The sequence below is a fragment of the Oncorhynchus nerka genome, linkage group LG15, assembly GCF_034236695.1.
Source record: "Oncorhynchus nerka isolate Pitt River linkage group LG15, Oner_Uvic_2.0, whole genome shotgun sequence".
Lineage (NCBI taxonomy): Eukaryota > Metazoa > Chordata > Actinopteri > Salmoniformes > Salmonidae > Oncorhynchus > Oncorhynchus nerka.
The window spans coordinates 73,839,877-73,852,996 of record NC_088410.1 but is presented as its reverse complement, the minus strand read 5'-3'; the positions used below and the strand labels follow the sequence as shown (position 1 = coordinate 73,852,996).

Below are 13,120 nucleotides of genomic sequence, written 5' to 3'. Positions count from 1 at the left end.
CTCTTAGCTTCTTATCAATTGAAGTGCCCCTGGATACCCATTTCATCTCAGGCACCCTTTCATTCCCTTTTATTTCACTCCCCCTCCATGTTAGGCCTGATAGTGCTGTTTGTTCTCCTGTCCTAGACTCTTAGACATTAACACACCACATATACAGTTGAAGTCGGAAGTTTACATAGACTTAGGTTTTTCAACCACTCCACAAATTCCTTGTTAACAAACTATAGTTTTGGCAAGTCGGTTAGGACATCTACTTTGTGCATGACACAAGTCATTTTTCCAACAATTGTTTACAGACAGATTATTTCACTTATAATTCACTGTATCACAATTCCAGTGGGTCAATTTATACACTAAGTTGACTGTGCCTTTAAACAGCTAGGAAAATTCCAGAAAATTATGTCATGGCTTTCAAAGCTTCTGACTAATTTACATAATTTGACTCAATTGGAGGTGTACCTGTGGATGTATTTCAAGGCCTTTACCATCAAACAGTGCGTCTTTGCTTGACATCAAGGGAAAATCAAAAGAAATCAGAGGCATTTTGGATTGAGCTGTGGATGGGGCAGCATTGTTTTTAAGCTGTCCCATAAGGTAGACGTTGATGGCAGTACTGTTGTTTTTTGTTCCGGAATCACTTGTAAATAAACACCTTTGCACAGAAGAACTTTTGCGGCTCCGCCATCTTTTTATTTTGATAGAGGTTAGGTTATCCAGTTTAGCCTTCTGGCCCACTCTACGTGACATATGGTGGAAGTGGTGGGATGGCGTACCGCAAATCAGTGAATTCCAACAAGAGAGGTAAAGGAATGCGTACAGGATTGCGTTCTCAGCAACAGCATCAACTGTCAGAAAAGGTACCTGAAGTTGAACCGGGGTGGAATACCATGGAATCGTCTGGTGAAGAAGAGGTCAAGTATGAGAAACTAGGAGCCCGACCGCGGGGCCAAAGACAACCAGAACTGGGTGAGCTGCTGACTGAAGGAGCAGTTGGGGGACCAGAACCACACCCAACCATGGTAACCCTTTTTCAGCAACTTTTCACCTGCCTTGAGAGGAGGGACGAAGACCTCAAGCAGGAGTTGCGTGGCCTACGCCAATCTATCCTCACAGCTCCCCACCAGGCGGAACTCGTCAGTGAGCCCAAGATTGGGTCTTCCAACACCAGGACGACAAAGGCTCGATGCAGCAGGGACTTCAACTCCACAGCAGGCACCCCAAGCAGTAATGAGGCCAGCACCAGGAGACCAGTCCAGCAGTGTTAACGTCCATCTTCCAGCATTCCTGAGGAAGGAGCCAAAGATGCCCTCATACCAGCAGGGGGAGGACATTGAAAACTACCTGCTGAGGTTTGAGCGCATGGCTAAGACGTGGCAGTGGCCTGAGGTAGAGTGGGCCTGCAGGCTTGTCCCATTGCTCACGGGCAAGGCCTTAGAGGCTTACACAGCAATGGATGAGGGGCTGTCCAATGTCTACAAGGGCTTGAAGGAAGCGCTGCTGGTGAAGTTTGACATCTCACCGGAAACCTACCGTCAACGCTTCAGAGCTGCATCAACGCCATCGGGTGAGTCGCCGACAGAGACGTACCACCGCCTCAAGGGTCTCTACCGACGATGGGTTCGACCGGGGAGAAGACACAGGACGAAATCGGGAGGTCATCATCCTCGAGCAACTTCTACAAGTTCTACCACACGACATTCGAACCTGGGTCCGAGAGCACGAGCCCAAGGACGGGCTTATGGCGGCCAAGCTTGCACTGCAGTATCTTAATGCACGTAAAGGGGGCCCACCACAACCTGCAGCACCCGCTCCAAGGAGTCTCAGAGACACAAGGGACATCAGAAACGCCAGAGATGGTGGAGGTAACTCTGGGGGTTATGTGTCTGGGAGGGAGGTAAGGGATCATGCAGTTCGCTCTGATGGGAGGGGTCTGACCTGTTTTTACTGCCGGCAGCAGGGGCACAAAGCTTCAATGTGTCCGCTACGTAAATCCAAACTCTCAGGTTACTGTTATGTACCCAGAGAGGGGGATGACCTCCACAAGCCTGGTTCATCCAAAGTTGTGGCAAAATGGCTTAAGGACAACAAAGTCAAGGTATTGGAGTTGCCATCAGAAAGCCTTGACCTCAATCCCATAGAAAATATGTGGGCAGAACTGAAAAAGTGTGTGCGAGCAAGGAGTCCTACAAACCTGACTCAGTTACACCAGCTCTGTCAGGAGGAATGGGCCAAAATTCACCCAACTTATTGTGGGAAACTTGTGGAAGGCAATGCTACCAAATACTAATTGAGTGTATGTAAACTTCTGACCCACTGGGAATGTGATGAAGGAAACAAAAGCAGAAATAAATAATTCTCTCTACTATTATTCTGACATTTCACATTCTTAAAATAAAGTGGTGATCCTAACTGACCTAAGACAGGGAATTTTTACTATGATTAAATGTCAGGAATTGTGAAAAAACTGAGTTTAAATGTATTTGGCTAAGGTGTATGCAAACTTCAAACTTCAACTGTACATACACACACACACGCCCCTATATGGCACGTGGTGCTTTACCTCAACCTGCTTTGGGTGGGCATATATAGTGACTGTATGTCGCATTTTCTAACAGTTTTACTGTAGAGAGACAAGGTGATTATTACACTTGGGAAACCATTCAGTTAACAGTAGCTAGACAGTCAATAGTACCTCATGGAAGTGGCATACATACAAGTATAATCGTGGGAATTGGAGCAGAAAATGCACTTATGAAAATAGATGAGGAATAAAGTAATTAGGATAAATATGTTCTGTGTTTTGCTAGTCAAGTGGGGTGATAACATAGAGAGGGCTCTCCAAGAGCTGCAATTTAGATAATGATGATCGTAGAGATTTCTGAAATGCAAATGCCATATTATAATGCATTAATCCTTTCTGAGGTCTGTTTCAGTGTATTTTCAGAAACACTGCCTGGATTTTAATCTTCTGAATCTCTTCTGCTCTGTCCTGTTCTATTACGTAAGCTAACCTGGCGGTCAGATAATTAAGATGTCGAAGATAAGCCTCTTTCACAGTCCTAAATGTTCTAGAGACTGCAGCAGTCCATTTGGTTACCCTCTGCACTACTCTCTGTCTGTAATCCCTCTGTGCTCTGTCCCCATTATCTCAGTCATTCTGCCCCTCCATACCAGCAGTGACAGACAGGCTGTTATCTGTGTGCTCAGTAGCATCATTTTGTATTTGAGGGCTTGTATGACCTCTTACTCCTTTTTTCTTGGGAAATTATGTGATTTGTGTTTTTAAAACATGGTCATTGTGCCTTCTGAGAATAGTGTAGTAGTGGACTTACATGTTGAGCAGGACACACCAGCCGCAGTGAGGATCCTCAGAGCTCAGACACTCTCCGCAGGTCCCATACTGCTCACAGGCCTCCACTGGGACCTGGGTCACCTACAACACACCAGAGGAAGGCTTAGACGCTTAACATAGGCCATGGAACCTACAACATTCACATGAACAGCACATCATTTACAATTAGTGTAAAACATATTGCTCTATATAACTGCTTCATTATTTGTTTAGCTGGATAATTGTGTGTGATACATTATGTAGTACAGTATGTAATGTATCCATTGAAATAGTGTCCCTGTTGACTTAGTAAACATGAGGAGGAAATGGGGAAAAGCCTGGTAGTATGTGAAATCTGATTTATTCTGTTAATTGATTTTGGGGGGTTCAGCACTAGGTTGAAGATGACAAAGTTAAGACAATATAATAATTCCACACGGCAGCTTTCAGAAATAAACAAATTAATTGGACCAGAATCATTGATAACTATTAGCATCGTTGCTAACAAGCATCACTGGTCTCAATTTTGCAAAGAGTTTTGGGATATTAGAATCATGTTGTCTTAACCTTTGTCATCTTCAACCTAGGTCCAACAGAGGAAGCAGCTCTGGCAAACAGGCTAAGAAACGAGTTAAGCCACAGCAAAGATAAGCCTGATATCCATGGGTGTGCTCACAGCTTGGATCAGCCTACACACACAGATACACACACGCATATACACACACCGCCACCTCTCTGTGTGGACGCCAGGCAAAGCATACGCTCCCATTAGTCGCTGTGATAGACGTTGCTGTTGAGTGGGCAGCGCCAGCCCGTGCATACACAAACAGGTTGAAGCTTTGCTACTTTATACTTTGTTATTATTCTCCCCCTTGACGGACCATGCAAGTCATTTCCCGATGTAAGCAATCACAAATGAAGAGTGGATTATGGATTAGAGCGTCTCCGCTTCTCTTGATAGCGTAAATGGGTTCTCTCTCAGTTATGTTGGCAAAACAGATTATCTGCCGCTCTCCGCAAAATCACCTTTTCTTTTTTTAAGAAAAAGCTAAATTATTTTAGAAGGGATGGGGGGACAGGCTCTACGTCCAAATCTGACACAGAAAGAGTAATCCTCCCAACCAGCCCAACTCAGATTAGCCTCTCCAAAACTAGCTAAGAAGGGGAATGAGCAGACAGACAGATGGGTCTTGCTGTTACCGTGCCAACAGTATGCCTCTGGTGCTGCTCAGATTTAATGTTCAGCTCACATGATGTGAGTTTATTTGTCCATCGAATTTTACCTGAGCATGCAGGCAAAGCTATGAATCACAATGAGATGACATTTGTCAGCAGACAACATTTTGTTTGAGGGCCGCAATTTCCCACACATTTACAGCCCTAGAAATCGCTTGAAATGTAACTACAATTAATTACCACACTAAAATGTGGCAATCATTTGATGAAAGCTTCAGATTTTTCTCTTTATTAATTTATTTTATTGATAGGACAGCACAAACCTACAGTACACGCTACATAGAGATGTGAGCAAGAGAATTCTACCATAGATGGTTATAATTATGGTGTAATATGTTATTTTCAACAGTCATAAACTCTAATCCACTCTGCAACTGTCAATTTGGGCTATTATGCAATCCTCGTCATCTTATATCATGCTCTTGGGGGAAGGGGTTCCAACCGGAGTTAAGTGCGCTAAATGGAACGTAATTCCCTTTTTATGCACTTTTTCTCTATTTGTATTCGGACCTTGAACTGAAGCATCAGAACAGATCATGGCAAACAGTGTTTTAGCTCCGTGGTCTTGGAATTATTTCCAGACGAGCTTGAAACTCCAGGATCTTGTTTCCTTGGAGGAGTTTAAAAGTTTGGTTGACTCAAATTTACATTTGCATTTGACATTTTAGGAATTTAGCAGACACTCTTATCCAGAGGTTAGGAGGTGTTGCGAGGGGTTGTGTGCTGTGGGATTATTTAAGATACTTGTTTCAGATGTTTTTGGAAGATGGACAGTGAGATGCGTGTCGCCACTTGGGTGTCAGAAGAGGGGAAGGAGAAAAGTAGTTTAGTGTCATCCACATAGCAATGATAGGCGAGACCATGTGAGGATATGACAGAGCTGCGTGACTTGGTGTGTAGAGAAAAGAGGAGAGGGCCTGGAACTGAGCCCTGGGGGATACCAGTAGTGACAGTACGTGGTGCAGACACAGATCCTCTCCCCGTCACCTGGTAGGAGAGGCCTGCCAGGTAGGATGCAATCCAAGAGTGTACAGGGCCTGAGATGCCCAGCCCTGAGAGAGTGGAGGAGGATCTCATGGATCATGGTGTCGAAGGCAGCTGATAGATCTAGGAGGATGAGAACAGAAGAGAGAGTCAGCTTTGCAGTGCGGAGGGCCTCCATGTCACAGAGAAGAGCAGTCTCGGTTGAGTGACACGTCTTGAAACCTGACTGGTTAGGGTCAAGAAGAGTTGGTCAGAGAAAGCACGTTCAAGTGTTTTGGAAAGAAAAGAAAGAAGGGATACCGTCGTTTTTTTTATGTCAGAGGAGTACTGGTTTCTTGAAGAGGGGAGCAACTCAGGCCAATTTGAAGTCAGAGGGGACACAGTCAGTGGTCAAGGATGAGTTGAGATGGTCTGGAGAAGGATGAGAAGACGGGGTTGAGCAGGCACGTTGTCGGTAGGCCGGACCTCACTAGTCGCAGGATTTCATCTGGAGAGAGGGGAGAGAAAGAGGTCAAGACGTAGGGTAGTTCTCTATGAGTGGGACTAGTGGACTCAAGAGGCTGAGGGAATGAGTAGCAGATGTCATCAACCTTCTTTTCAAAGTGGTTGATGCAGAGAGAGAGGATTGAGGGGGAGGGGTGGAGGATTGAGGAGGGAAGAGGAGGTGGAAAAGAGCTTCCTAGGGTTAGAGGCAGAAGCTTGACATCTTGAGTGATAGAAAGTGGCTTATGCAGTGGAGACAGATAAAGAAAAGGTAGAGGAGGGAGTGGAAGGATGATAGGTCCTCCGGAAGTTTAGTTTCTCAATTTTCACTCAGTTGCCCGCAGCCCTGTTCTGTAAGCTCGCAATGAGTCCCTCAGCCACGGAGCAGGAGGGGAGGGCCGAGCTGGCCGGGAGGAATGGGGATGTTCCGAGTCATAAGGATGCGGAAAGGGAGGAGAGTAGGGTCGAAGAATCCGAATCAGGAGACAGGAGGGAGATGGATTTAGCAAAAGTGAGAGATGAAAGGATAGAAGAGGAAAGAGTAGTGGGAGATGGAGAGCGAAGATCATGACCATCTGGGTAGGGGCTGAGTGGCTAGGGTTGGAGGAAAGCGACACAGAAAAGGAAACAAAGTAGTCATCGGAGACCTGGAGGGGGGTTGCAGTGAGATTAGCAGGCAAACAGCCTCTAATAAAGATGAGATCAAGCGTATTACCTGCCTTGTGAGTGGGAGGGGACTGCGAAAGTGTGAGGTCAAAAGAGGCGAGGGGAAAGAGAGAGTTAGAAAGAAATTAATCGAAGGCAGACGTTGGGAGGTTGAAGTTTCCAAGTACAAAGCCATCATCAGGAAATGAGCTTATCAAGTTCTCGAGCTCATTGAGGAACTCTCTATGGACACCTGGTGGGCAGTAGATGACAACTATTTTAAACTTGAGTGGCATGGAATTCAAATGAGGAGATGGATAAGTAAGAGAGGGAAAACATTTAAAATCTCTGCTTAGGAGAAATGAGTAGCCTGTGCCACCACCGCGACGACCAGATGCTCTCGGACTATGAGAGACAACGTAGACAGATGAAGAGAGAGCACCTGGAGTAGCAGTGTTCTCTGGGGTGATCCCTGTCTACGTCAGGGCCTAAAAGTCAAGGGACTGAAGAGCTGCATAGGCTGAGATGAACTCTGCGTTCTTGACCGTTCCAAACGTTGCCAGAGACCAGGAATTCCACATGGGTACACTAAATTAGAAGAGTTTGCAGCCAAGGGATGGGAAGTGTCTGTAAAGCCTACAGTGAAAGGAGTGAACAGGTATAGAAAACACACATATACTGTAGTTGCCAATGCTACAAAAGAGCCAAATGAGATCTGAAAATAACTAGGTAAGATACGAAAGTGAGAGTGGTGTGGAGCAGAGTATGTGGGCGGAGTTGAGCAGTCCAGTGTTTCACTTCCTTTCCAACCGCACCCCTAAAAAACACTCCTCTCTCAGAGGGGGAAAAACTGCTGCTCCAAATACGCTCCATTCATTCAAATTTCCAATTGAACCAACAACCATCTATTTCCGTTACTACCTGGAACTACCATTTGGTTTTGAAGTATTGGCACCAAATGCATTCCAATAAACAACATGAAGAGGTGAATGTGGGAAGGGTTCATCATTCGTTTGAAATAGGCTACATGTTGTAATAAATAGCATGCAAACACTGAAAAAGACAGGCAGCGTAAGAAGGAACCGAAAATGCATTATTTAGGCTATTTAATTAACCTATTATTTCAATTATTTAAAAATGATAGCCTACAAATAAATAAATTGTGAAGCATTTGTGAGTACGCCACACTAGGCTGCATACTAGGCTGGCAGGAACATTAAGCACTCAGCATTTAAACAACATTTTGTTGTATTAAACAGTTATAGTCTATAAATTGTGCATATAGTCTGTGATTTACTTAGAATTAAATACCCATTTTCTGAAAAATACATTATTAGGCTCAGTCTACAGTGTTTTTGAATTCACTTTTATAAACACGAGTGCCCGGAGAGCAGGCCAGCAATGGAGAATACCCTCTCCGTGCTTGCATAGACACTGTGGATACTAAACACCCTTCAGGCCACTCTTGCCAGGCTGAGCAGGGATGCAGAGTTTTTTTTCTATAGGTAAGCCTAAATATTTTTGGGAAAAGAACCCTATCAAAATGAAAGCTCCTTGAAAGAGGTAATATGTCTGGCCTATTGGGCCAAAATCTATGATAGCCCATTGTATAGATAATAGAACAAACATTAACAAAGCTTTTAAGAGATCAGATTTTTTGTTTAGAAATACTTTGCTACAATGACACACTTAGCTAGCTACCCACTTAATTTATTTATGTTAGCATGTGCACGTATTACACCTTCATGCTTTTGGGATATGTGTCTTTTCAGATTCCACAATGACATAGTTGTGGACACTACAGCACTCTCTTGCTGTTGGTCCTCCTCATCTTTGTAAATCACCTTGATTTTGCACCTGTGTGTTTTATCAGTTTCTTTAAACTCCATGACAGTAGCTAAAGCAATGGGCTATAGCAGCACACAAGTAGCCTACAATTGCATGCTGGGCCGGGTATGCCCTGAGCTCGTGAAGTGAAGTGATGCCTACGGTGGCGCTACTGAAGGCGAAATTGGAGCAAGCCAGAAGGCCAATGCTCCAGCCTTTTGGAAACTCGCTCTGCGCTCCAGTCAAATTGAGCACGCTCCGTTCTGGTGTGAAGCCTTCCTCTCTTTCCTTCCTTGAACACCTCGGCAGGACCGTCTTTGCTTCCGCGACGGTCTTAGTTTTGCGAGGAGACCCCCACTTACAGCTGCCGCTGAGAAAACAGGGGAGACTGAAGTACTAATACCAGTATTGGAAAAAGTACTCAATTGTCATACTTTCTTTAGGAATAAAATTAAAACTAAAAGTTGTCAAAAATATAAATAGTAAAAGGACAGATACCCCAAAAACTACTTAAGTAGTACTTTAGTATTTTTACTTAAGTACTTTACACCACTGAATAATACTAATAGCTAACTCTCTTGCAAAGGTGAAGAGCACACCTCCCGATACTAATTGCTGATTGCCTAGGAGAGGAGAAACCACTCCCCCTCCAATACAGCCACTGATTACAAAAACAATAGATACAAATTGCCCTGGCCCTTAATCCTGGGTGATGTGTCAACAATCATCTGCTAGTACTAGTTAATAGCTGTCAGCAATTCACATACCAGGTAGGCTACTGGGAAGACAGGAAGCACTTAAAGTAGATGGCCCTATCTAGTTAAAAGACAACACTAGACAACAACAGATAAAGACAAACATTATACTTATCACTCCTGGAGATATCACGAGTATAGGAATGTGAGGAATGTGATCGTCATTAGGACTTGATGCAGTGGTACATATGATATATTTTTTATGTATCTATCTATGTATCTAGTATGTTTGTAATTGAAATGTATGTGTGTCTACGTCCCACAACATTTTTTTTATGGTGTCCACGTATGTCTGTAAGTTGTTACAGTATGTCTGATATTTGTCTCAAACATTGTTCCCCTCTGCTCCTGTCTTGGTTAGACCAAGTGTCTCTTAAATGAGGTGAACCTGAATAAATAAAAGTAAAATAATTGCGAATAGCATGCTATTCATTTGGGGTGGAGCTCGAATAAATCAAATCAAAGTTGATTTGTCGCGTGCGCCAAATACAACAGGTGTAGTAGACCTTACAGTGAAATGCTTACTTACAGGCTCTAACCAATGGTGCGAGAAAAAAAAGGTGTGTGTGTGTAGGTAAAATACATTTGAAAAAAGAGTAGCAAGGCCCTATACAGACACCTGTTAGTTAAAATACATTTGAAAAAAAGAGTAGCAAGGCCCTATACAGACACCTGTTAGTCAGGCTTATTAAGGTAGCATGTACATGTAGGTATCGTTAAAGTGACTATGCATATATAATGAACAGAGAGTAGCAGAAGTGTAAAAAGAGGGGTTGGCGGGTGGTGGGACACAATGCAGATAGCCCGGTTAGCCAATATGCGGGAGCACTGGTTGGTCCGGTCAAATCAAATCAAATCAAATGTTATTTGTCACATACACATGGTTAGCAGATGTTAATGCAAGTGTAGCGAAATGCTTGTGCTTCTAGTTCCGACAATGCAGTGATAACCAACAAGTAATCTAACTAGTAATTCTAAAACTACTGTCTTATACACAGTGTAAGGGGATAAAGAATATGTACATAAGGATATATGAGTGAGCGATGGTACAGAGCAGCATACAGTAGATGGTATCGAGTACAGTATATACATATGAGATGAGTATGTAGACAAAGTAAACAAAGTGGCATAGTTAAAGTGGCTAGTGATACATGTATTACATAAGGATGCAGTCGATGATGTAGAGTACAGTATATACGTATGCATATGAGATGAATAATGTAGGGTAAGTAACATTATATAAGGTAGCATTGTTTAAAGTGGCTAGTGATATATTTACATCATTTCCCATCAATTCCCATTATTAAAGTGGCTGGAGTTGGGTCAGTGTCAATGACAGTGTGTTGGCAGCAGCCACTCAATGGTGGCTGTTTAACAGTCTGATAGCCTTGAGATAGAAGCTGTTTTTCAGTCTCTCAGTCCCAGCTTTGATGCACCTGTACTGACCTCGCCTTCTGGATGATAGCGGGGTGAACAGGCAGTGGTTCGGGTGGTTGATGTCCTTGATGATCTTTATGGCCTTCCTGTAACATCGGGTGGTGTAGGTGTCCTGGAGGGCAGGTAGTTTGCCCCCGGTGATGCGTTGTGCAGACCTCACTACCCTCTGGAGAGCCTTACGGTTGAGGGCGGAGCAGTTGCCGTACCAGGCGGTGATACAGCCCGCCAGGATGCTCTCGATTGTGCATCTGTAGAAGTTTGTGAGTGCTTTTGGTGACAAGCCGAATTTCTTCAGCCTCCTGAGGTTGAAGAGGCGCTGCTGCGCCTTCTTCACGACGCTGTCAGTGTGAGTGGACCAATTCAGTTTGTCTGTGATGTGTATGCCGAGGAACTTAAAACTTGCTACCCTCTCCACTACTGTTCCATCGATGTGGATAGGGGGTGTTCCTCTGCTGTTTCCTGAAGTCCACAATCATCTCCTTAGTTTTGTTGACGTTGAGTGTGAGGTTATTTTCCTGACACCACACTCCGAGGGCCCTCACCTCCTCCCTGTAGGCCGTCTCGTCGTTGTTGGTAATCAAGCCTACCACTGTTGTGTCGTCCGCAAACTTGATGATTGAGTTGGAGGCGTGCGTGGCCACGCAGTCGTGGGTGAACAGGGAGTACAGGAGAGGGCTCAGAACGCACCCTTGTGGGGCCCCGTGTTGAGGATCAGCGGGGAGGAGATGTTGTTGCCTACCCTCACCACCTGGGGGCGGCCCGTCAGGAAGTCCAGTACCCAGCTGCACAGGGCGGGTCGAGACCCAGGGTCTCGAGCTTGATGACGAGCTTGGAGGGTACTATGGTGTTGAATGCCGAGCTGTAGTCGATGAACAGCATTCTCACATAGGTATTCCTCTTGTCCAGGTGGGTTAGGGCAGTGTGCAGTGTGGTTGAGATTGCATCGTCTGTGGACCTATTTGGGCGGTAAGCAAATTGGAGTGGGTCTAGGGTGTCAGGTAGGGTGGAGGTGATATGGTCCTTGACTAGTCTCTCAAAGCACTTCATGATGACGGAAGTGAGTGCTACGGGGCGGTAGTCGTTTAGCTCAGTTACCTTAGCTTTCTTGGGAACAGGAACAATGGTGGCCCTCTTGAAGCATGTGGGAACAGCAGACTGGTATAGGGATTGATTGAATATGTCCGTAAACACACCGGCCAGCTGGTCTGCGCATGCTCTGAGGGCGCGGCTGGGGATGCTGTCTGGGCCTGCAGCCTTGCGAGGGTTAACACGTTTAAATGTCTTACTCACCTCGGCTGCAGTGAAGGAGAGACCGCATGTTTTCGTTGCAGGCCGTGTCAGTGGCACTGTATTGTCCTCAAAGCGGGCAAAAAAGTTATTTAGTCTGCCTGGGAGCAAGACATCCTGGTCCGTGACTGGGCTGGGTTTCTTCTTGTAGTCCGTGATTGACTGTAGACCCTGCCACATGCCTCTTGTGTCTGAGCCATTGAATTGAGATTCCACTTTGTCTCTGTACTGACGCTTAGCTTGTTTAATAGCCTTGCGGAGGGAATAGCTGCATTGTTTATATTCGGACATGTTACCAGACACCTTGCCCTGATTAAAAGCAGTGGTTCGCGCTTTCAGTTTCACGCGAATGCTGCCATCAATCCACGGTTTCTGGTTTGGGAATGTTTTTATCGTTGCTATGGGAACGACATCTTCGACGCACGTTCTAATGAACTCGCACACCGAATCAGCGTATTCGTCAATATTTTCATCTGACGCAATACGAAACATGTCCCAGTCCACCTGATGGAAGCAGTCTTGGAGTGTGGAGTCAGCTTGGTCTGACCAGCGTTGGACAGACCTCAGCGTGGGAGCCTCTTGTTTAAGTTTCTGCCTGTAGGCAGGGATCAACAAAATGGAGTCGTGGTCAGCTTTTCCGAAGGGGGCGGGGCAGGGCCTTATATGCGTCGCGGAAGTTAGAGTAACAATGATCCAAGGTTTTACCACCCCTGGTTGCGCAATCGATATGCTGATAAAATTTAGGAGTCTTGTTTTCAGATTAGCTTTGTTAAAATCCCCAGCTACAATGAATGCAGCCTCCGGATAAATGGTTTCCAGTTTGCAAAGAGTTAAATAAAGTTCGTTTCAGAGCCATCGATGTGTCTGCTTGGGGGATATATACGGCTGTGATTATAATCGAAGAGAATTCTCTTGGAAGATAATGCGGTCTACATTTGATTGTGAGGAATTCTAAATCAGGTGAACAGAAGGATTTGAGTTCCTGTATGTTTCCTTCATCACACCATGTCTCGTTAGTCATGAGGCATACGCCCCCGCCGCTCTTCTTACCAGAAAGATGTTTGTTTCTGTCGGCGCGATGCGTGGAGAAACCCGTTGGCTGCACCGCATCGGATAGCGTCTTCCCAGTAAGCCA

At 45.0% G+C, this 13,120-nt stretch overlaps 1 protein-coding gene across 1 annotated transcript in view; it reads right to left on the bottom strand.

Moving 5' to 3' along the window:
• Positions 1-13,120, bottom strand: part of LOC115143284 (plexin-A2-like) — a 56,478-nt gene that overhangs the window by 21,220 nt on the left and 22,138 nt on the right. Inside the window, exon 4 of the mRNA XM_029683526.2 lies at positions 3,333-3,433. Within this exon, the coding sequence (XP_029539386.2) occupies positions 3,333-3,433 (101 nt within the window). The remainder of the gene's footprint in view (positions 1-3,332; positions 3,434-13,120) is intronic.